Source organism: Aotus nancymaae, unplaced genomic scaffold (assembly GCF_030222135.1).
Source record: "Aotus nancymaae isolate 86718 unplaced genomic scaffold, 86718_ANA_hifiasm-v0.15.2.pri h1tg000020l, whole genome shotgun sequence".
NCBI classification, from domain to species: domain Eukaryota; kingdom Metazoa; phylum Chordata; class Mammalia; order Primates; family Aotidae; genus Aotus; species Aotus nancymaae.
The window spans coordinates 62,533,623-62,557,072 of NW_026988432.1; the positions used below are offsets into that span (position 1 = coordinate 62,533,623).

The 23,450-nt window shown below is 36.6% G+C and overlaps 1 protein-coding gene across 10 annotated transcripts in view; it reads right to left on the reverse strand.

Annotated features, from left to right (window-relative positions):
* L3MBTL4 (L3MBTL histone methyl-lysine binding protein 4) overlaps positions 1-23,450 on the reverse strand; it is a 461,651-nt gene that overhangs the window by 263,432 nt on the left and 174,769 nt on the right. For all 10 annotated transcript variants that reach the window (XR_010343647.1, XM_064379410.1, XM_064379409.1 and 7 more), the window contains 3 exons: positions 22,789-22,865; positions 3,562-3,647; positions 1,030-1,140 (listed from right to left, as the gene is read on the reverse strand). Coding sequence is in view for 9 of the 10 variants with exons in the window: in XM_064379410.1 (XP_064235480.1) it covers positions 1,030-1,140; positions 3,562-3,647; positions 22,789-22,865 (274 nt within the window). In the remaining variant the exon portion in view is untranslated. The remainder of the gene's footprint in view (positions 1-1,029; positions 1,141-3,561; positions 3,648-22,788; positions 22,866-23,450) is intronic.

The following is a 23,450-nucleotide window of genomic DNA, read 5'->3' on the forward strand; positions in this document are numbered from 1 at the left end:
ACAAGGTATATGGAAAAATGTCTATATTATTCCTGAATATTATTTAACATAGTTAATTGCTTTCATTCATCAGAAGAATAAAGAACAGTGTACACTCTTGATAATCTATTGCCAAGCTGGACACTCATCTCTAAATTTTACTAAAATGTGTGTACTGATTATTCTCCATAAATTGAATCAGATATTATTTTCAAATTAGGGATACAGCAAATAAGATTTCTTTTAAATTATATCAAACCTAACTCTATCTTTTAAGATAATCCCTTTTAAAATTAGTTGACTTCAATCTTTATTATTATGAAAAGAAATTATGCTGGTGTGGAAAATAATTTTTGAACTGTAATACGTTGTAGAAAATTTAATAAATTCTACAGAGCTTTCAGCTGTCTGAGAAAAATAAAGGACAGTATAGAAATCTTTTAACCAAATCTTTAATTTGAAATCTAACCTTTTGTTTTTAGCTACAGTGAATATAGTGCTTTTAATTTTTTTATTTGATGAATAAAAGCAGGAAAAAAAGATTCAATTGTTCTTGGTAAGCTGTTTAACAAAAATGATTTCAAGAAAAATATAATGTCAATAAAGAGAAGCTTTAAAAAAAGAACTGACAGTAAAAGTCAAAACAACAAATCCAAACAGAAATGTATTAGAATATCTCTCAAAACAGTCACGTCTATCTGCAGATTTCCCCCAAACATACACATAAGCTGAGAATCTCTCCATCCAAAGACATGTGACTAGAAATTAAGACAGTTGCTGTTTTATTCTTCTGCTGATCCAAAACATCAGAGCCTTTGTAGACAGCTTCAGGTGTGAGTTACACCCCCTACTTTTCTTAGGGATCCTCTAGTCCCATCTTGGCCAGGGTCAGTCTTCAAGGGCAAATCCAGAATGTTTCCCTCCCCCCAAAAAAATTATTGTGCAGATGAATTTAAAAACGAGGAAGGTTCAGATAATGGGAGGGTGGAGGAAACAAAAATGATGTAGGAAAAATACTGATAAAATAATATAATAATTTGAAATACGTACCTTTACTCTTTGGTCATCAACATCTACAATCGTAGCAACACGAATTAACCTGGGGTTTCGTTTATCCACAACTTCAAGTTTCATATTTGGCAGAAAACCATGAGGCAACCTCTGTAAACACCATAAGTGCAACAAGTCATGCAAAATTCAGTAATTCAGATATCCTTCTAATTTTTTTCTAAAATACTACTATTTTAGTTTTAGTATTCAGATCTTTAATACAACTGGAATTTAGTTTTTTGTTGTTTTTTGTTTGTTTGTGATGGAGTTTTGCTCTTCTCAAACAGGCTGGAGTGCAATGGTGCTATCTCAGCTCACTGCAACCTCTGCCTCCTGAGTTCAAGTGATTCTCCTGTCTCAGCCTCCAGAGTAGCTGGGATTACAGGCATATGCCACCATGCCCAGCTAATTATTATATTATTAGTAGAGACAGGGTTTCACCATGTTGGCCAAGCTGGTCTCGAACTACTGACCTCAGGTGATCCACCCACCTCGGCCTCCCAAAGTGCTGGGATTACAGGCGTGAGTCACTGTGCCTGGCTGGAATTTAGTTTTAAGAGCACACAGGACTGTATGCATATTATTTCATTCATTTCACAAAAACCTGTGAGAAAATTTTTTTTTCTGCCATTTGAAAGATAGCTAAAAAGACAAAGACAGATTATATCATAAATTTGTTAATGATTACACTGAAGTTCAAAAATCATCTTATTACAGTTCCTATGTTAGTTTAGATTTTTTTTATTCTTTCTAATACTGACCTTATAATTTCATCAATTATTGACTATTCTCAATTGCCCAGTTTCAAAGTGTATAGCCCAGAAGGCAAAATTATCTAATAAATACTCAGAAAGGATAAACATGATCCTTTACAAATCCAAAATACGCTTAGATAAAAGCTGTGTAATTTCAGCTGTTAAACTGTTTTAAAATCATATTATGATGTACTTTAAAGCCATAACCTATGCTTTTGTCATTTCATCTGTAACATGAGACAGGTGATCTGTGTTAAGGTTTCTTTCAAGTCTTACAATGCTAGGAACCAAGAGTCCATAACCACAGACACGCAGGGAGTCATCATCACGGAGTAAGAAAAAAGACACTGGACTTACCAAATCATGGAAACTAAGGAAATTCAACTTTGAAAAATCAAAGTCAAAGGCAACTCTGACAGTTTCTATAGGTTGGAAAAAAGTTTCACTTCGAAAGCTATTACACATGAAAGTGTTCAATTGGTTTTATTAGAAACAAAAATGTTTCGAATTTTTCAAGTCTAGAAATGGCAAAAGGAAAATAAAACCCTACTAATACGTCAGTAATAAACAGTCAAATCTTTCTGCACTATCTGGAATGTTTCTCACCAGCTTTTATAGAAACACATTTTCTTTGTAAGATGCATTATTACATCTACCAAATGGAGTATATGGACTATAATTAGGTCTTTGATCCCTGAGAATCTTTCTGTTCTCCCCGAGGTCACTGTCCTGAACAACAAAGGTTTAGTATCATAGATGCCTAAGATACATACCTGAGCTGAATCCACAATAACCCAGAACAGAGCCTGAAAGTTGCCTTCTTAGCTACTTTTCAGAATTTTATTTTCTGGTCATTTTCCTTTTGGAAAAGTAAAGCACAGTAAGCATTTTTGCTTACTGAATCTTCGCTCTTCTTAAAGCCCTTCTTAGTGCTCCAGAACTTCTACCTTCCTGATTTTATTATATGGACATCTTACCTCAAATGCAGTCAGTTATAATCAATTTTCAAAAAATGAAACATCATTTTGTTTCAAATCCCTCTTGATCTCTAGAAAACTTTCAGCAAATGAAATCATATGTAGAAACCCAATATATAAAATTCTGATTAAAGACAAGTTGGGAAACAACTTGAAACTGACATAATAGCATAATAATTTAAAATATGTACCTTTCAGTCTCAAACACACAGAGAACTGAAAGGGAATAGAGTTTGAAAACCACTGGTTTAGGATATGAATATCTTTAACTGTACTACCTATGCACTTCATTTTAGAAATTAATTTATACTTAGTTCAATCCTGCAATAAATATGTAAGTACAAATTTGAACTTTAAAAATTAGTATTGTATCAAGTGCTAAAAGAAGGGTTTACCTCAAAACATATAAAATTATTCACACAAAGGCTATGCATTTCAACTATTTTGTTATGGCATCACAGACATTCAAGTAGTCCCTGAGAGAGTAAAAATTCAGAGTTCCCACTGAGCAGACAATGGAAACAAAAATGTAAGGAATGGATCATCAGCAGTTGATGAAGAGCTTTCAATTGATCCTCTGATATTCCATTTTTCAAGGAAGGAAGTCATCTACGTTTGTATATTAGAACAACAGCAATGAGTCACCTACTTTGTATTTTTAACTAAAAGAAAAGCATACTGGTTACAAAACTACTACTTGAATTTAGAAGGAAAAAACTGGAATAATTTAAACTGCCAAATGAAGGCACGACTCAATACAAACATTTAAAGGTGAGAGTACATACCCACATATAACTTACCATTTTGAAAACTTTGGCAGGAACCGCATTGGTTTGAGTAGCTTCCAGGTATTCTGTCCAGGAAAAATTTTCTGGATCGGGATAACCTAAAAATATATATATAAATATCAAGAGATTACTCATAGATGTTCTGATTCCCATATTCTACAAAACATTGGATGATGTAACACCTAATGTTAATTGAATACTCACCATTTAACAGGCCTGATGCTAAGAACTTCACATATATTAATTCAGTTCACCATAACCTCTGAGAAGGCTAAGGCATGCCTGCATTCAAGCACTTACTCACTGGTACTCTCATTCACTCAACAAGGTTAAGTGGGTTGCTCAAGGTCAAAGGTCACATGAGTACTCCACAGAACCAGGTGACACCCAGGTTACTGACTCCCAAGCTCCAACAAAAGTCTCAAACCATAAATTGGAAAAAAAGACTGAAAATCTTTCAAATTTCTCTAATCATTCTATATCTATTAGAGTTTTAGTCTCATTATTAAATCTTTGTAATTACAATTTCCTACAACTGCAATTAAAAATATATATTAAACATGATATAAATAACTATTTTTTTATTGCATTTTAGGTTTTGAGGTACATGTGAAGAACATGCAAGATTGTTGCATAGGTGCATACGTGGCAGTGTGATTTGCTGCCTTCCTCCCCTTCACCTATATGTGGCATTTCTCCCCATGCTATCTCTCCCCAACTCCCTAAAATTCCTTCTTGTTTCTCTTTATGTTTGTGTTCTTTCATTCCTAATTAAATTTGCTAGAGGTCTATATTGTATAGTTTTCTTTATCTTTCCAGGCAATAAGTATTTAGATTTATTATCAGCTCTATTTTTTTTTCTTTTTTCTTTCCTAATTATTTTGTTCACTGCTTTTACTCTTATTACTTCCTCCCTCCTACCTCTCTTAGGTTTATTTTATACTTGTTTTGTCAAATTGAATTATAAACATAATTTATTTTCATTTAAAAAAAATAACAGACAATGAACCTGCAACTGTTGCCACTAAATTCACGTTTAGACAGCTGGACAGTTTTTTAAAAAAATATGCATTCTTCTCACTTTTTACTTTCTAAAAACCAATTACATTTGTAATCTGTGTTGCCTTAATTTAATCCTTAAATATTTATTTGACATATTCCAAGTAATTTTCATATTTGTTTAAAATAGTAGTACTAATACCTAGTTTACCACATTGTAGTTCCAGAATGTCACATGATATATACAATTCCTGCTTTGGAGACTTCAGGATTTCTTTTTAGTATAAAATAGAGGCAACAAATAGAGTATACATGTATACACACATATATTTTTTAAAATGTGGTACCATTTGCAGTAATACAATCTAGCTATATTATTCAAAGATCTGTTCTTTAAGCAGAAAGTCTGAAGCAATAAGCTAAGTCTCTATTTTTTAAAATTCTCCCATATTTCTGATCATTTTCCTTTATTTTTATACTTTTTACTAAAATATATTTAAAGTACACAAATTGAGTGAACAGACTGAACATTTTTCAAAAAACTAGCATACCTGCATATAACCAGACCCAGATCTAAACCAGAACATTTCCAGAGCCCCAGGACCCCTCCCATCATCCTCCCTTCTAGGCCCAACACCAGCCTCCTCAAAGAGAAATCCCTACCCTGGCTTCCAACCACAGAGATTTGTTTTCTTCTGTTTTTCCCTTTACATACATGGAATCACACAGCATGTGATCCTTTGTGTTGAGCATCTTCTGCTCAGCATTCTGAATGTGAGGGTCATGCAGATTATTGCCTTCAAAACATTCATGTTCATCGTTGTATAATATTCCATTATGTGAATATTTCACAATGTATCTATTCTACTGACTGTGGTCTTTTGGGTGGTTTCTATTTGGGAGCTATTATTAAACATGCTGCTATGTACATTCTACTATATTCTTTTTAATGATAAGAAATATACATTTATGTTGGAATGCATCCAGGAGTAAAACTGCTAGATCATGGAGTACTTTGCTTCATATGTTGATGTTACGTCATTCTGTATATAAAATGTTTGTCACGAATGTTTCTATTTATTATTAGTATAGAGAAAACTTCCCTTTCTCTTTTGGATGCATTTATGTATTTTGTCTCAAATTATTTTTACTAAAAATTATATTGTCACCCTGTTATTTTCTGTTTGTGTTTGCTGATAATAGTTTGCCCATCGTTTTTACTTTTATATTATTTTGCTCCAACATATCTATTTTAAACACTTTCTAAATAGACTTTAAAATTAAATTAATTTACATTTGTTTTCATCACTAGTTTTTTTCATCTAATATCTGTAAACATGTTTTAAGCTGAATTTTTTAAAGCTTTCTTGAGGTTTCCTTCGCTTTCTGTCCTTTCCTTTATGAGCTATGCTATATATCTCATGTTTCAGTAAGTATTTCTGCAGTTGCATTTACTTTTTCTTTTTCAAGAGATGGGGCTTCGCTAGTTTGCCCAGACTGGAATGAAGTGGCTATACATTCACACATAGAGAACCGCAGCCTCGAACTCCGGGGCTCACAGGGTTCTCCCACCTCAGACTTCTGAGTAGCTGGGACTACAGGCACATGATACCACACCCAACTCTGCATTTACTTTTATAGCTGATATTTTTTAAATTCATCCAAATCCATTCATTACATTTTGGATCTCCACATTTCTGTGTGGATTTTGAACCATGCCCACACCCAGTCCCTTCCATGCTGGGCTTCCTCACCCAGGCACCTGACTGGACCATGGGGTTGGATGTAGTGAAAGGAAACCTGAGTGCAGGGGACTAAGGACTGGATGTGAGAGAGGCAGCACCCGTCCTGTCCCAGCCTGGTAAAGAAACTCAGCATGCTACTGTGAGAGGCACTATCCTTCTTCCCCTTTTTGTAATAAACAAGTGAAAAAGGCTATGACCGTTTTAGACGCTTCTTAAGCAACAATTGCCTCTATGCCACTCTCAGAAATAAGTATGTACATGCAAAAAAGGGAAAACATTGTATTACCTGTATATTCCCTGTTCAATGAACCCAAGGAGAGAAGAATGTCATATGGCCCAGGGAGACTTGCAAAAGCCACCTCCTTCCACTTTCTTCCTCCAGCCCCACCCGAGTCCTTGTAGACCTTGGGAAGCAAGACGTAGGGCTGTGGGGGAGTGGGAGGGGCTGTTCCATGCACACAGCTGTGCAGCAACATCAGGGCAGAAGCTTTTCAAAGATTTAGATTCCCACTTGAGACAAGAATGGAATACAGGAGACCATCCCATGGAACAAGGATAGCTTTTAACCTCTTCACTCCTCTCAATGAAAACTCACCTCTAGGCTGGGCGCAGTGGCTCACGCCTGTAATCCCAGCACTTTGGGAGGCTCAGGTGGGTGGATCACGAGGTCAGGAGATCGAGACTATCCTGGCTAACACAGCGAAACCCCGTCTTTACTAAAAATATGAAATATTAGCCAGGCATGGTGGCGGGCACCTGTAGTAGACCAAGCTACTCAGGAGGCTGAGGCAGGAGAATTGCTTGAACCCAGGAGGTGGAGGTTGCAGTGAGCTGAAATCGCGCCTCTGCACTCCAGCCTGGGCAACAGAGCGACACTCCGCCTCAAAAAAAGAAAAAAGAAAAAAAAGAAGAAGAAAAGGAAAAGAAAATCCACCGCTAACAGGCTTCATTTTGGTAAGCACTGTACTCACGTTAAGTCAGTTATTCCTCATCTATTCCCTGTGAGGTACACTTTTTATCCTCGTTTTGTAGGTTAGAGCTTGAAACCTGAGCAGCCTGCCAAGTGCTGTGCAGTTAGAAAGCGGAAGAAATGGGATCTGAACAATGAGAAGTGGCTCCATCACCCTCCTGCTTATCATTTAGACCTGCTAAGATTGAAAACCCAGCGCATCCGTGGTCCAAGGCAGCCCCTTTCAGGTTGCGGGACTGAGAGGCCGAGCTCCCCCTGGAGGCCACGGCATAGAACTGCGGCAGCGAGAAGGCGGGAATATAGACAGTTGGACTGGAGACTGGACTACACTACTTAAATTATTTATTCATGGCCCACCCCATTCCATGCCATTTTGAGTTTAAAACTTGCATGTTTTGGTTCAGTCATCCATACTCACAGCCACAGCTTGGACCTCATTCTTTGAAGAAAACTGAGGTTCAAGCTGTGGCTGTGCGCATGGGTAGCTGAACCAAAGCATGGAAAAAGTATCCCAGAAATTGGAATTACTAAGCTAGGGTGTCTGCCACACAGCCCTGGATTTCCTCACCATGCTAGCAATTCTTCCGGTAAAAAGGTAGATCTGGGTGACAAATATCTTTAGTTAATGATGAAGAATAACTAAAAATCATCTAGATGGTGGCAAAATTAGGGGTGAGATGTGGTAGAGCAGAGCAGCCTGAGCCATCAGGAAGAAGGGTTTTTCCAAACAGCTGAGAACTGTTTTAGAAGAAGAAGAGAACTACTTGGGATGTGACAGAATAAGCCATCTCCTTTACAGGCTGCAGGGAAGTGGTGGCCTCAAAAGGAACAATGGAGGAAGCCGTGTGTGAAAAAGCTGGGATCAGACTGCCATGGTGGTGCACACCTGTAGTCCCAGCTGCTCAGAAAGCTGCAGTGGGAGGATCGCTTGAGCCACTGAGTTTGAGGCCAGCCTAGGAACATAACGAGACCTCACCTCTATTTTAAAATAAAATTTTGAACAAAGAAAAATAAACTGGGATAGGAAGATTATTTTCAGAACCTGGAGTGGAACACATTCAGAGTCAATAAAAAAGTCCCTCTGAGGGATGCAAATATGGAAGCAAAAAGGGAAACGCTTAAGGGCCAAACTAAGGTAAATACAAGTGAAAACATTCTGTACCGTGTCATTCCAATGGCTTCCTCCATTACTCAGGGGAAAAGCAAATGCTTACCATGACCTACAGGGCTCTACAGAACTTGACCCCACTACTGCTCTGGCCTCATCTCCCATTCACTACTCCCCTGCTGTAACTAGAACACTGCAGACATCCTCCCTCTTCAAGTTCCTGTACCTGTTGTTCCTTTACCTAGAGAGTTATACGCAGATATCCTCCAGACTTGCCACCTCATCTCAAATGCCACTCAGCTGTCACCTCTCACTCAGTCCCCACCCTGAACTCTCTCTATATAAGGAGCCCCTCCCAAATCTATGTGTCCTTCCTAACCCCATTACTTGCCTTATTCTTCTCCACAGTACTTACTGCCACCTACCACAGTGTATATTTTTGCATATTTCTTGTTTCCCTTGCGCCATTAGAACAGAGGCTGTCTTATGACAGGAATGTGTTCACTTCACTGCTATTTCCTCACAACATACAGTTGGTATTCAGTAAGTACTTGGTAAATATTTGTTGAATGAGTCAAATATATTTCCTGAAACATTTGCATTTCATATTGTGGTGGCCAAGAATGACAGAGATTAAGCCAAATTGATATCAGTCTAGCCTCAAAATTCTGAAAGGAACTCTGATACAAGTTTCTTCACCTACTGGTGCTGGTGGCATCAGAAGTACCATTTGAACAAAATGGTGCTAGTGTATCAATACTGGCTACTGTTCCAACAGCACTGTAAACTAGGTGATGCCAAGAAAAAGCCATCTGTGGCATCTATACAATGCAAACATCCTCAGCTTTTGGTTCCGTATTAGAAGGCCATGTAAGAAAGTGTGATACTGGTTTCAGAAATGTTTTAAAAGGCACCCTTAATTATTTTCCCTCTAGGAACAATAGCCTAAGCAGCAACCTATTTCTTCCAGTGGAACATTCTTTCTAAATAATTGAGATCATGAATCAATAGCACAAGTCCTTAAAAGTTTCTGACATCCTAGTCTGGGTGACCTGTCCTTTAGGACCTGGAGAAGCAGAACAACCATAACTATACTGGTGGCCAATTCAGGAAACAAAATCATGGCTGTATGACAAACAAGTTTTAAGTAGTGGCCAACAGTCCTATTAATAACCAGCAATAAAAGAGATCTGCTAAAGGTTTATCAAAATGGACAGATCGATCTGTCTATTGGATCTGCCAAGATTCTATCACAGCAGACAGAATGTTCAGCATGAACACCCATGCTGGATAGACACCTCATCAAACTCAATTCTACTGATGAGGAAAGTGAGACCTAGCATTTTAAGTGACTCATACAAGGCAAGACAACTAGCAATGAAGTCAAAGCTAGAGCCTGTGTGACTTGCAATCTGTAGAAATAAAAACTTCTAAAGAGCTACTTCAAAGTCTACTGAGTGCTCTAGGCTGCTGGGCCTGAAGTCTAAGAGAAAGCATCAAGAGAAGAATGAGGATTATAAGACTAGCACCAATGCAGCCCTGGCTGGCTTTCACCATCATTTTAAGGACCTGAATTGTCTAAGAAAGCCCCTCAGAAGTCACTTATTCATTAGTTTCAGGTATCTCTCACAAGGTAGGGCAGTGAATCATCCAAATTCCCAGGCCTCCCAATGATAGAGACTGAGGAAAGTTACCACTACCTGAAAGCTGCCATTCTGCCGGTAGGTTCTGGACATACAGAAGGGCTCTTTATGGAAACAATCATAGGACCAAGTGGTCACTAATTGTCCTGTATTAGATAATGGCATGCTGTTCAGTATACGACTAAAGAAATACAAGACTTGAAGAAAATCAGACACTTCAATCACAGCTAAGCCTAATTCAGATTCACCCTTTATTGTTTCAAAAAACATGTTGAAAATGACCTCACATTATGGTACCTTAGATACCAGAAGTCTTAGACTTATATTCAGCTCATAACAATTAAAGTTAAAATATCTTTCTGGCAAAATAACATAAGTTACACTCCCCAATATTTACAACAGGATGTCAGATTTGTTATTTGATCATTAATTAGTTTCTAAAGCACAGAGAGAACTCTTTGATCTACAGTATGGAATATCAGCACCTCACGAGCTTGTCAAAGAGCTCGTTTTATAACTGATTGTTTTGCTCAAAGTATGGCTGAGCTGTACTAAATCCAGAATACACTACGTAAAGAAATAAACTCTTCTTTTGTGTCTAGTGAGATGACCAGAAAACAATCTATCCGTGTTGCACTGGCTGAGCGCCCAGCAGAACTGTCTTCAATACCACAGCTCCTGCGAGTTCTAATCTAACCCAATGTTTTGGCAGGCATTCAAGGCAGTGTAATGAGTTCCATTTCCCTCTGTGTGTCAATACTTAACATTTTAAAATAAAAAGGTATGGTTGTTTTTCTGTTTCACTAACTGTATAATATTCCACTGAGTAATATTCTATCACAGCCCTAGCAATCCTCACATGTTCTATCTTGATTGTTCTTTGTTACAACCTCAGCATCTAGCCATGCCTCACACTTGGTAGGCGCTCAATTAATATCTGTCCAATTTACTAATTAATAATTTATATTCTCCTCTGAACTCTTATCTTCCTTATGCTGACAGAATCTACCTATAGGAACTAGCACAATAGTATTTACAATACAGTAATGTTTTCTTTGGCTAAAAAAAGTTAATGGTTAAGATTGCACCTAAATGAAGGATTTATTTGGACTGTAAATTTTTCTATTGTAATTTAAGCTTTGCAAGGAAATTATGAGGTAAAGTGGTCATTGGGTATCAAAACATTAATTTGCTAAGTTAAATATTTCTATGTGTTCATGAAGCATCTAGAATATCTTCTAAGTAGGTCTGGCAAATTGGTGATTCTAGAGAATCTAAAGAAACCAACTGCATTATTTCTACAAAGTACATTTCATTACCTCCCAGAATACCAATTATTATAGCTTTATTCTCTAAATATAAATGTTCACTCAGTCAACAAGTTCAAATGCCTGATTTCCAGTTTTAAAATGCAGAAATAAACACATACTTTTAGCTGTGTTCTTTCTAAATGCCATCAGAGTATCAATAAAGGAATTTTAAATGAATGTTTAACACAAAAATATTGAGTTAATTTTGATATAACACATTATGAAATATTATGCAGTTATTATAAAGAAAGAATTAGAACAATACAAATTAGTTGGAAGGAATTTGCCATAAGACACAGTTGAGCAAGGTTAAAAAAAATGTAAAATATGTACCTAATATAATCCAATTTTTACAGCACAATGACAAAAAAAGAACACTGGCTCATGAACACATGGATATGAGCATGTATGTGCACGTGGATATGCAATCATGAGAATCCGCAAACTATGTACAGTATAAGATGATGGCTAATGATTCAAATTGTTTTCCTTTTCTTCTTGGAGAGAAGGCTGAGCTGCATTTCCTAGGCTCCTATGCAGCTACATGTAATCCTGTGGCTGAGTTCAGGCCAACCCACGTGGGTAGAAATGATGTCATAAGCTACCTCCAGGTTTGGCCCTCCCATGTCCTTTGTCCACTCTTTTACTGGGATTGTTTTTTGCTGGTTAATTTAACTTCCTTATAGATTCTGGATATTAGACTTCTGTCAATGCACAATTTGCAAATATTTTCTCTCATTCTGTAGGTTGTCTGTTTACTCTGTTAATAATTTCTTTTACTGTGCAGAAGCTTTTTAGTTTAGTTAGCTCCCATTTGGCAATTTTTGGGTTTGCTGTAGTTGCTTTTGGTGTCTCTGTCATAAAATCTTTGTCAGGGCCTATATCCAGAATGGTATTTCATAGGCTATCTTCCAGGGTTTTTATAGTTGTAGGTTTTACTTTCAAGTGTTTAAACCATCTTGAGTTGATTTTTGTACATGGTATAGTGAAGGGGTCCAGCTTCAATCTTCTGTATATGGCTAGCCATCTATCACTGCGCCATTTATTGAAGAGGGAGTCTTTCCCCCCATTGCTTGTTTTTGTCTACTTGTCAAAGATCAGATAGTTGTAACTGTGTGGCTTTATTTCTGAGCTCTCTATTCTGTTCCATTGGTCTATGTGTCTGTTTTTGTACTGGTACCATGCTGTTTTGGTTACTGTAGACTTGTATAGTTTGAAGTCTAGTAATGGCACATCTTAACAATGTCACATCTTCTAATACATGAACATGAGATGCCTTTCCACTCATTTGTGTCATCTTGAAGTTCTCTCAGCAATGTTGCATATTTTTCAGTGTACAAGTATAATTCCTTGGTTAAGTTAATTCCTAAGTATTTTGTTATTTTTGATGCTACTGCAAATTGACATATTTTCTTAATTTCCTTTTCTAGTTGTTTATTGTTAGAGTAAAGAAATGCAATTGATTTTTGTGTGTTGATTTTGTATTCTACTATTTTGTTGAATTGGTTTATTAGTTCTATCAGGTTCTTTTTTAATCTTAGGTTTTCTACATATATAATCATTTTGGCTTCTAACAGATATGATTTTATCTCTCCCTTTACATTAGGATGCCTTTTATTTCACTTTCTTATCAAATTAGTCTGGCTAGATCTATGCTGAAACAAAGTGATGAAAGTGGGTATCTTTACCTTGTTCCTGATCTTACAGGAAAAGCTTTCAGAAATTTACCATTATGATATTCCCTGTGAGTTTTCATATATATCTTTTATTATGTTGAGGTAGTTTCCTTCTGTTTCTACCTTGTTGAAGGTTTTTGTCATTAAAAGGTGTTGAATCTTGTCAAATGCTTTTCTGCATTAATTGAGATGGCATGTGGTTTTTCCCTACATTTTGTTACTGTGGTATATTACACCTATCAATTTTCATATGTTGAGCCATCCTTGCATTTCAGTAAAAAATCCCAATTGGTCATGGTGTATGTAATCTTTTTTATATACTATTGCTTTTGGGTTTTCTAGTATTTTATTGAAGATTTTTGCATCAATGTTCCTGAAGAATACTGGTCTACAGTTTTGTTTGTTGTTTCTTCATCTGGTTTTGGTATTATGGTAATAATGTTGGTCTCATAAAATAACTTAGAAAGTGTTCCCTCATTTTCTGTTTTTTGGAAAAGTTTGAGAGGGAGTGGCACTGGTTCTTAAAATGTTTGGTAGAATTCACTAGTCAAGCCTTCGAGTCCAGGCTTTTCTTTGTCAGGAGATTGTTACATTACTGATTCAATCTATGAATTATTTTATTTAGAATATTTTAATAAAATAAATATGATTTATTGCATATTTTATAAACTAGAAGTTGTGAATAAAATGTGAGCAAAACATAGTCCTTAGCTGGGTTCAGTGGCTCATGTCTATAATCCCAGAACTTTGAGAGGTCAAAGCAGGTGGATCACGAGGTCAGGAGATCGAGACCATCCTGGCTAACACAGTGAAACACTGTCTCTACTAAAAATACAAAAAAATTACCATGCATGGTGGCATGCACCTGTAGTCCCAGCTACTCAGGATTACGAGGCAGGAGAATCACTTGAATCGGGAGGCAGAGGTTGCAGTGAGCCAAGATCATGCCACTACACTTCCAGCCTGAGTGACAGAGTGAGACTCTGTCTCAAAGAACAAACCAACCAACCAAAAATACATAGTTCTTGCTCACACAATGTTCACAGAAAATTGTGCCTACACTTAAGAGAGTTTTATTCCTTTTATTTTCTTTATTTCTGAATTTTCTAATACTGTTATCAAAAGAAAAAAGTTTTGGAAGGTAATCTGAAAATATTTATAAAATACTTAAAAATTGTTTCTATACTCAGTAATCTAGTAATTCTACTTACAACAGTCACAAAAAAATTACAAACATATACAATTGTTTTTAATTTCCTCCTCATGATTATTTATAAGAACTAGAAAAAGTGTCAATACAAAGGAAAAACTTGATGAAACTGTGATGTACTCATAAAAGATAAGTACGCAGTCATTCATAGCCATGTTTTCAGAGACTATTGAAAGAAAGAGAATATGTTCAAATTAGATTTCCAAGTAAAGAAAACTGGTTATAAAAGCAGTATTAACTATAAGATCACAACTTTAATTTTAAATTACCTATATATAGTCAAATGAACAGATAAAATAATTGGAAAAATATAATAGTATGATAATGGTAAGCTCTATCTGGCAATGGGATTAATATTTTCAATTTACTCATTATAATGTTTCATATTTTATAAATTTCCTGCAATTTTACATAAAAATGTATTTAACTTCTATTTTAAAGAAGTTTGACTTATGTGAAGTCCACAGCTTCACTTCACTGGTGATTATGTGTAAGACTGTAAAGGTAAAATAAACTGATTCTTAAGAGTAGAACTTGGCTGACTGAGCACTCTTTACAGAGAAAGAGAACAGTATCTTTTTACAATGTTTCTACGAAATGTGTAGGGTATTCACTCTCTGTGAAGTACCTTGGGGAAACGGTGACATGATTTGTAATCAAGTTAAAGACAAAGAAGACAATGATATGATGGAATTGCAGTAAAGTTGTCTTGTGAGACTTCTGGTAGCTGAATGTCTACCTGAGGCACAAACATAATAATATAAAAAATATTGGGGCCAGGCACGGTGGCTCACGCCTGTAATCCCAGCACTTTGGGAGGCCGAGGTGGGTGGATCACAAGGTCAAGAGATCGAGACCATCCTGGTCAACATGGTGAAATGCTGTCTCTACTAAAAATACAAAAAATTAGTTGGGCATCGTGGCGCGTGCCTGTAATCCCAGCTACTCAGGAGGCTGAGGCAGGAGAATTGCCTGAACCCAGGAGGCGGAGGTTGCAGTGAGCCGAGATCGCGCCATTGCACTCTAGCCTGGGTAACAAGAGCGAAACTCTGTCTCAAAAAAAAAAAAAAAAAAAAAAAAAAAAAAAAAAAAAATTGCATGTGGTATCAAATGGCCACAGAAAATTTTCCCCCAGTTAGCAAAATATGCAAGTTTACTTTTTTTCCTGTTTCGGGTTCCTTTTTGCTATCATAGTAAAATGCACTTACTGTGAAACGAAATGGTATTTGCAAGAAAAGAGAGCCTTACGAGGTCAAGAACTAAATTTATTTCCCTAGCCCATCAATTCACAGAGTGCTCAAGACTACAGAAAACTGAACAAAAGAGCTCATACATGCATCCTTTTTGGACACTTTCTAAATAAATTAAGCAGCAATCCCAAAGTGTCTCACACACTGTCCTAAACCCATTCTCATATCCCTGGATAAGGCCCCTGCCCCTCATTTCCATGTACCTTGAATATCCCTAATGGTCTTCCCACTCCTTCTTTCTAATCTGGCCTACTATTGCCAAATAAAGCATCCCTAAACACAGTTGTATCATAGCTTTGACTATAAATTCTTCATTATTGCTTTTAAAGACCCTTCATAATATGGTGTCGAAGTCCCTAACCTATTAGTTCCTTATTAATATTCCAAAACTGAAGCGAAACCCATTTCAGACTCCTGACCTACAGAACCGTAAGATAATAAATTTGTATTGTTTTATGCGGCCAAGTTCATGGTAATTTGCTACAGAGCAGTATAACATCATGTAATTTTCTCCATGAAGCATTTCTTATGCTTTCTAGCCAGGTGTTACCTCTTTAATTCCCTTGCTAACCCTATAACAGTTAGGTCTTAACTTACAGTCCTCAGTTGACTGTCAGCTTGCTGAAGTCACAGAAGAAGGTGGCTCACCTACCTTTCTGTCCCACCTTCCCCTACCAATGTTCTACATTATCATAATAACAGTGAATAGGGATCCAGGACTTCATAACACTGTATGAAGAAAGAGAGAAAGAGAAGAAAGAAAGAAAAAAAGGGAGAAAGAAAGAAAGAAAGAAAAAAGAAAAAGAAAGAAGAAAGAAGAAAGAAGAAAGAAAAAAGAAAGAAAGAAAAAAGAAAGAAAAAGAAAGAAAGAAAGAGGATAAGCCAACTAGTAAATATAGAAAAAATAATGAAATTAGAACATCACCATTTGGCAAACATCACATTAATACCTAATTCATGTCATAAAGATCAATGCATGTTAAAATCTAGTAGGTGAAAATTGATGAGAAATTGAGTATTTACATATTCTCAAAGTAACTCCCGAACAAATATGTATTAATTACAAAAGGAAAAAGAGTAATTTCACAGTGGAGAGGCTTGGCACACAACACGTTAATCAAGTGCCCAAAATTACCATGAACAGGAAAGGGAATGATGGAATTTGCAAACCACCTGATATGGTACAAAAACAACTCAGCCTTGCCTCTTGGACACCGCTCCACAGATACATAACCCATATCTAATCACGAGGAAATATCAGACAAACCCAAAGTGAGGGGCATGCTATAGAACTGTTCTGTAATCTTCAAAAATACCAAGGTCAAAAAAGTCAAGGAAAGACTGAAGAACTGTTACAGACTGAAGGATGCAAAGGAGACATGACTAATACATGCAACGTGTGATCATGAATTAAATCTGTAAGTTTTTGTGTTTGCTTGTTTTATTTTGCAAAACATATTACTGGGTGACGGGCAAAACTTTCATTTTGGCAACTTAATCTCATATGGTTTGTCAGGGAGGCTTTCTGTCTGCTATTCTTGTAACTCTTCTGAATCATTAAAATCATTTCAAATTTTAAATAAAGTAAAAATATTCACAAGGTCAATCACTATTAGTCCGAGCCTAATGTGTTCTAAATCACTTCTCACCTCTTATCTCCCTCCCTCATCCACATCCTGTAGCCCGGCATGTCACTCACAATTTTCATAATTCCTAAGTATGGTGGCAACTTCATGCCATCTTGCTTTAGTGCATACGGTTCCTTCTACCTCATATTCTCTTCCACTCCATTTCTCAGTTAAAATTTTGCATGCCCTTCAAAGACCAATTCAAACATGACTTCCAATGTGAACCTGTCCAATTAAGAAGTTGGAATTAACATCTCCCTCCCTGCGTTACTGCAGCTCCACTGAAAGTTGTCCTTCCTTCTCAGAAGCCACGTATAGGACTTCAGGCAGTGTTGTGAAGAGGAAAGGGCAAAGGAGTTCATGATGTCAACTCACAGGGCCTGCTACCAAGTCAGCCCACATGTGGGAGGCCTGGGCCAAGGGACCTGACTCTCTGGATACCAGTTCTTCAGCTATGAAACTAAAATAATTGGCCACTTGACAAAGTTGCCATGAAAATAGGTAAGTATGTGAATTTAACTGACATATTGGGCATTAAGAAAAATTAGATCCAAAAAAAAGAGGAACAATAAGCAGAAAAGTTTTGTTATTTAACATGTTTATCCACAGGATGTTATGTGTCTTTAGGAAAGACTCAAGCTTGTCATAAAAGGGTTTCTTCTTACAATATTGCAAGGGGATTCACCCTTCACAGAGGCCTTCATTGAACTCCAGGCAACTTCCCATTTGCTAGATGATATTTAAAATGAAAATGTAATAGATCAGTCATTTAATCAAGGTATGAACAAGATAGTGGAGTGTAACAAAAATATATTCAAAGGAACTGTGAGTAAAAATTTGAGGTGAAGATGATTAAAGCTCAGCCGTAAACAAAATCGCTTAAAGTTTATGATGAGTAATGATCATGATGTCCTCTGGGATTGTGTGAAAACATGAGTGCACCAAAGATGTTAGGCCCCTACTAACTGCATAAGAGGGGAAATACTTGGAGCCAGAGGTAGCAGAAGGGCCCCTGAGATACGATGATAGAATGCTGTGTACTCAGGTGATTCACAAGCAGGAGCTTAACCATGGGATTTAGAAAGGAAAACCAACTAATATGATCTTCAGATATTCTCTTTCCTAAGACAAGTCTAGATCTGGGCTGCTTGACTATGTGTGTGTGTGTGTGTGTGTGTGTGTGTGTGTGTGTGTGTGTGTGTGTGTGCGCGCGCGTGCGCGCACGTAGAGAGAATGTGTTTAAATATAGTAAAACATAAAAAGATCAAATATTGTTTGTTCCAATGATTTGTTTTCGACTGTTGTCAGAAAACAGTGTTTCCTATATCTGCTACACTGCGTGTGTGTGTTTGTGTGTGTGTAATTGCAGTGTGTGTGTAATTGCACTTCTGAGAGCAATTAAAGTGCTTGAAAGTAGAGCAGCATGTGCTGATCTGTAGAGTCGCCCCTGGTGTATACTCTAAGTCTCATAGTTTACAGATAAAAGAGCTTCTTTAGAGACAGAGGTCAGTTTTTAAAACACGTAAATGATAAAATGTAAAGATCATTTCACTGATATAAAACTAATTCCGAATTCCAGGTGTTAGCTACTCTCTGCAGTGTCTTTCTAGAGAAGGCTTAAACACATGCCAGAACCTTTTCTTCCTTCAGAAGAAGCAAGCTGCTGGAATTTTGGTTGAAGTTATAAAATGACAAAAAGATGTTAGATACTCAGAAAATCCTCATAACAAAGTCTTAACATTTGAAGAAGAACAAAGTTGGAGAACTTTGCTGAAGTTTTAGCTGAAGTTATAAAATGAAACTTCAACTAAAATTATAAAATTCTTATAAAATGCAAATCTACAATAATCAAACCAATGTCATACTGATATAAGAATAGGCATAGGCACAGAGACCAATGCGACAGAATTGAGGGTCCAGACATTAACCTAAACACCCACGGTAAATTTATTTTCAACAATGATGCCAAGACCATTCAACAAACGGTGTTGGAAAACTGGATAACCAGAAGCAAAAGAATTAAGTTCAACCTCTTCCTCATTTCATACACAAAAATCGAATAAAAACAGATCTACTGGCCAGGTGTGGTGGCTCATGCCAGCAGTATCAGCACTTTGGGAGGCTGAGGTGGAAGAATCTCTTGATAGATAGTGGTACACCTTCATAACTCTGACTTTGCAATAAGTTCTCAGATTTAATACCAAAACCACAAGCAACAATAGAAAAATAAACAAATTAGATATCATCAAAATTAAAACCTATTGTAGATCAATGGACCTCACTAAGAATGTGAGAATACAACCTGTAGAATGGGCGAAAACATTTGCAAATCATCTATCTGATAGGGGTTTAATATTCAGAATATATAAAGATATACAGTAATAATATATCAATAACATATAGATAATATAATAAAGCCTGATAAATGGACTTAATATTTAAATATTAAAAGACAACCCAGTTGAAAAATTGGCAAAGGCCCTGAATTGAGATTTCTTTCAGAAAATGTGCAAATGACCAACAAGCACATGGAAAGATGTTCAATAAGATTGGTCAATAAGAAAATGCAAATCAGAACCACAATGAGATACCACTTTATAACCACTACAATGTTTTTAATCAAGAAAACAGAAAACAACCGGGGTTGGCAAGGATGTAGAGAAACAGGAACCTTTTTGTAATACATTTCTGGTGGGAATATAAAATGGTGTTGGTACTTTGAAAAACAACTTGTCAGGGCCTCAAAATGTTAAGCATATGACCAAGCAATTCTACTCCTAGGTATCTGCTAAAAAGAGATAAAGACATATGTCCACACAGAAAATTATATGTAAATGCTTACAGCGGTATTTCTAATAATTGCCAAAAGGTACAAATAAACCAAATATCCATTCACAGATCAATGGATAAACAAATTGTGGTATGTGCATACAATGGAATGTTATTCAGTCATAAAAAGGAACAGAGTACTGATACATGCTACAACTTGGATGACCTTGAAAACACAATGCCAGGTGAAAGAAGCCAGACACAAAAAGAGATGTATTGTATGATTCCTTTTCTGTAATATATCAAGAATAGGCAAATTCATAGGGGAAGAAAGCTGATTAGAGGTGTCAGGGCAGTAGGGGTGTTGGGAATGTCTAGGGAGTGTCTACTTAATAAGTAGGAACGTCGACTTAATAAGCACAGGATTTTTTACAGGGAATAAAAAAGTTTTGAAACTAGAGACAGCTGGTGGTTGCATAATATTGTGAATACATCAAATAACACCAAATTGTACACTTTAAAATGGTTAACTGTATGCTGTGTGAATTTCACCTCAGTTTAAAAAAAAAGGAATAAAATACTTAGTAGCAAATTTAATAAAGGAAGTACAAGACTTGTAAATTGAAAACTACAAATTATCACTGAAAGAAAATTAAAGGTGGCCTCAATAAATGGAAAGAAGTCCTGTGTTCATGGGATGAGAAACTTAAAACTGTGAAGACGGCAATACTCCACAAATTGATCTACAGATTCAGTGCACCACTATCAAAACCCCAGCTGGCTTTTTTGCAGAAATTTACAAATGAATTCTAAAATTCAGATGGAAATGCAAGGGACCGAGAAGGGCAAAAACAATCGTGAAAAAGAACAGTGCTGGAGGACTCATACTTTCCAATTTGGAAATTTATTACAAAGCTACAGTAATCAAAGCATGGTACTGGTATAAATTAGACATACAAACCAACAAAAAAGAACTGAGAGTCCCGAAATAAACTCATACTCTATGAGCAACGAATTTTCAATTAGGGTGACAATGGGGAAATAATAGTCTTTTGTAACAAATCTTTATGACCCTAGGTTAGGCAATGCTTTTTTAGACAGTACTAGCATATTAATGACGGCACAATTCTGGACCTCTAATTCCAAACGTGCTGCACAGAGTTTTTCTAGACTCACACAACACCAAGAGACTTACACACTAAGCCTATTCATGAAGTCTAGTGAGAACAAGCTGGAAGCAGTGAAGTTATTTCACTAGGCGAAAATCGGAAGAAGCATTCCATGTCTCCAGGCACACCAACTCAACCCACGTATTCTGAGATCTGACAAGTATTTCATCTCATCTTTTTTTTTTTTTTTTCAGATGGAGTCTTGCTCTGTTGCCAGGCTGGAGTCCAGTGGCTGGATCCCGGCTCAATGCAACCTCCGTCTCCCAGGTTCAAACAATTGTCCTGCCTCAGCCTCCTGAGTAGCTGGGACTACAGGGGCCCACCACCACACTCGGCTAATTTTTGTATTTTTAGTAGAGACAGGGTTTCACCATGTTGCCCAGGCTGGTTTCAATCTCCTGACCTCATGATCTGCCCACCTCGGCCTCCCAAAGTGCTGGGATTACAGGCATGAGCCACTGTGCCTGGCCTCACCTCATCTTAAGGAACATTATTCTAATGTTAGTTTAGCCATTTTCACAGAAAAATAGGGCAAATGGCTTTAAATCTGTCTATATATCAGAATCAGAATTTAAGATGTTACATATTTCATAAAACCTTTCTAGTTCAAGTACATATTTTTGAATAATTTGTGATTTTGGTTTGGCTTTTTTATTGTTTTTAATTCTAAAAATTATCTTCACCAAATTCAAGAATTTGATGAGAAATTCTAACATTTTTCTATGTTGAAGGCAAAAAAAGATTTAAAAACAGCAAAACTATGAACCCTTTGAATCAAAACAACATTTGCTCCATTCTAGAATGGCATATCCCTTACTCTGCATTTCTTTCTGTACATTTTTTATTGAAAGAAAATATATGTCTGCTTGGACGCTTGTGTTATACTAAGATTATGAAGCCTGTATGTCTAATTCATTTTAAATTAAAAAACAGGCCAGGGGCAGGGGCTCATGCCTGTAATCCCAGCACTTTGGGAGACTGAGGCGGACGGATCATGAGGCCAAGAGATTAAGACCATCCTGGCCAATATGATAAAACCTGTCTCTACTTAAAATATAAAAATTAGTTGGGCATGGTGGTGCATACCTGTAGTTTGAGCTACTTGGGAGACTGAGGCAGGAGAATCGCTTGAACCCGGGAGGAAGAGGTTGCAGTGAGCTGAGATCACACCACTGCACTCCAGCCTGGAGACAGAATGAGACTCCATCTCAAGAAAATAAAAATTAGAAAACAAAGGAATTTAACAGAGCAAATCTCTAAACATTTCATAATGTTTTTGTCATTAGAAAAAAATAACTTGATGGAGTCCTTATTTAAATATTTAGTTTGGTGCAGGAAGTCTGGTAAGTCTAGAGACCCACTGTTAAGTTAGTTTTTACTGCTTAGATTTCTGTATTTCTACATTTAACTCCAAAGTTAATTATTTTTAATAATCTTATTGTTCAATTAATGAATTAAGTTATTAGATAAATTACATAAGTAGAAATAGCTAGTTTTAAATATCAGTATTCAACAATAGTACTCTTTAGTTGGATAATAATTTTTAGCAACTTTGTTTTAATGGCTGCCTAATTATAAACACAGTCCGTCTTCACTTTGGGGAAGAACATAGAGAGTTCAGACACTTGGTGGTAAACAGAATCTCACACAGCATTTTTATTATATACCTTGTATTAAAATATGGTCTTCATAAACAAAATAAAAATGAGGATTGCCACTCACACAGAGATGACTGCAAAGAAAACCCAGGCAGTCCACTCACCTTGGGGTGCGATCAGAGTTCTTCCATTCTCCTGACACCAACCAACTGGCTGGACATAAGGGCTATTAACATCACACCTGCAAAAATGGGACTCTCTTTTACGTTCCATATTACTTAATGCCAGAGAAAGAATTCAAGACTAACAATCATTCTGGATATCAAGAGATACCACAGAAAACAGTACTTCATAGCTGGAGAGAATTAGAAGGAATTTTTAGTACTGTATTTGTAGGCTGAGTTACCAAACTTCTCTTTCACATAAGCTTCTTGAAATTTAAAAGTATAAAATTAACAGGGGGTCGCCAAGGGCCTGAACCGCTAGTGATCCCAAAACAGTGAGTGAGCATTTTAATAAACTTCTACCACTTCTTGCTGGCAGCAAGAGAAAATACTAACAGAACAGCCCAATCGGACTCCAGATGACATTTTTCCTCCCTGTCCTTTTCAAAGAACCCAGAATATTCTGCATAAGACACATATACAACAATTCCTCTCTGCTTTGCCTCTGAGTTCAAAGGAGAAGACAGGGCCCATCAGGCACATGAAGAACCACTGTCTCAGGCAAGAACTTGGCGATTACTCGGGACATATGTGGAGAAATGCTATAAAAATTATTTTTGCCATGACTTCTTGCATATTATAGGTTTTTATTCCACCCCCCA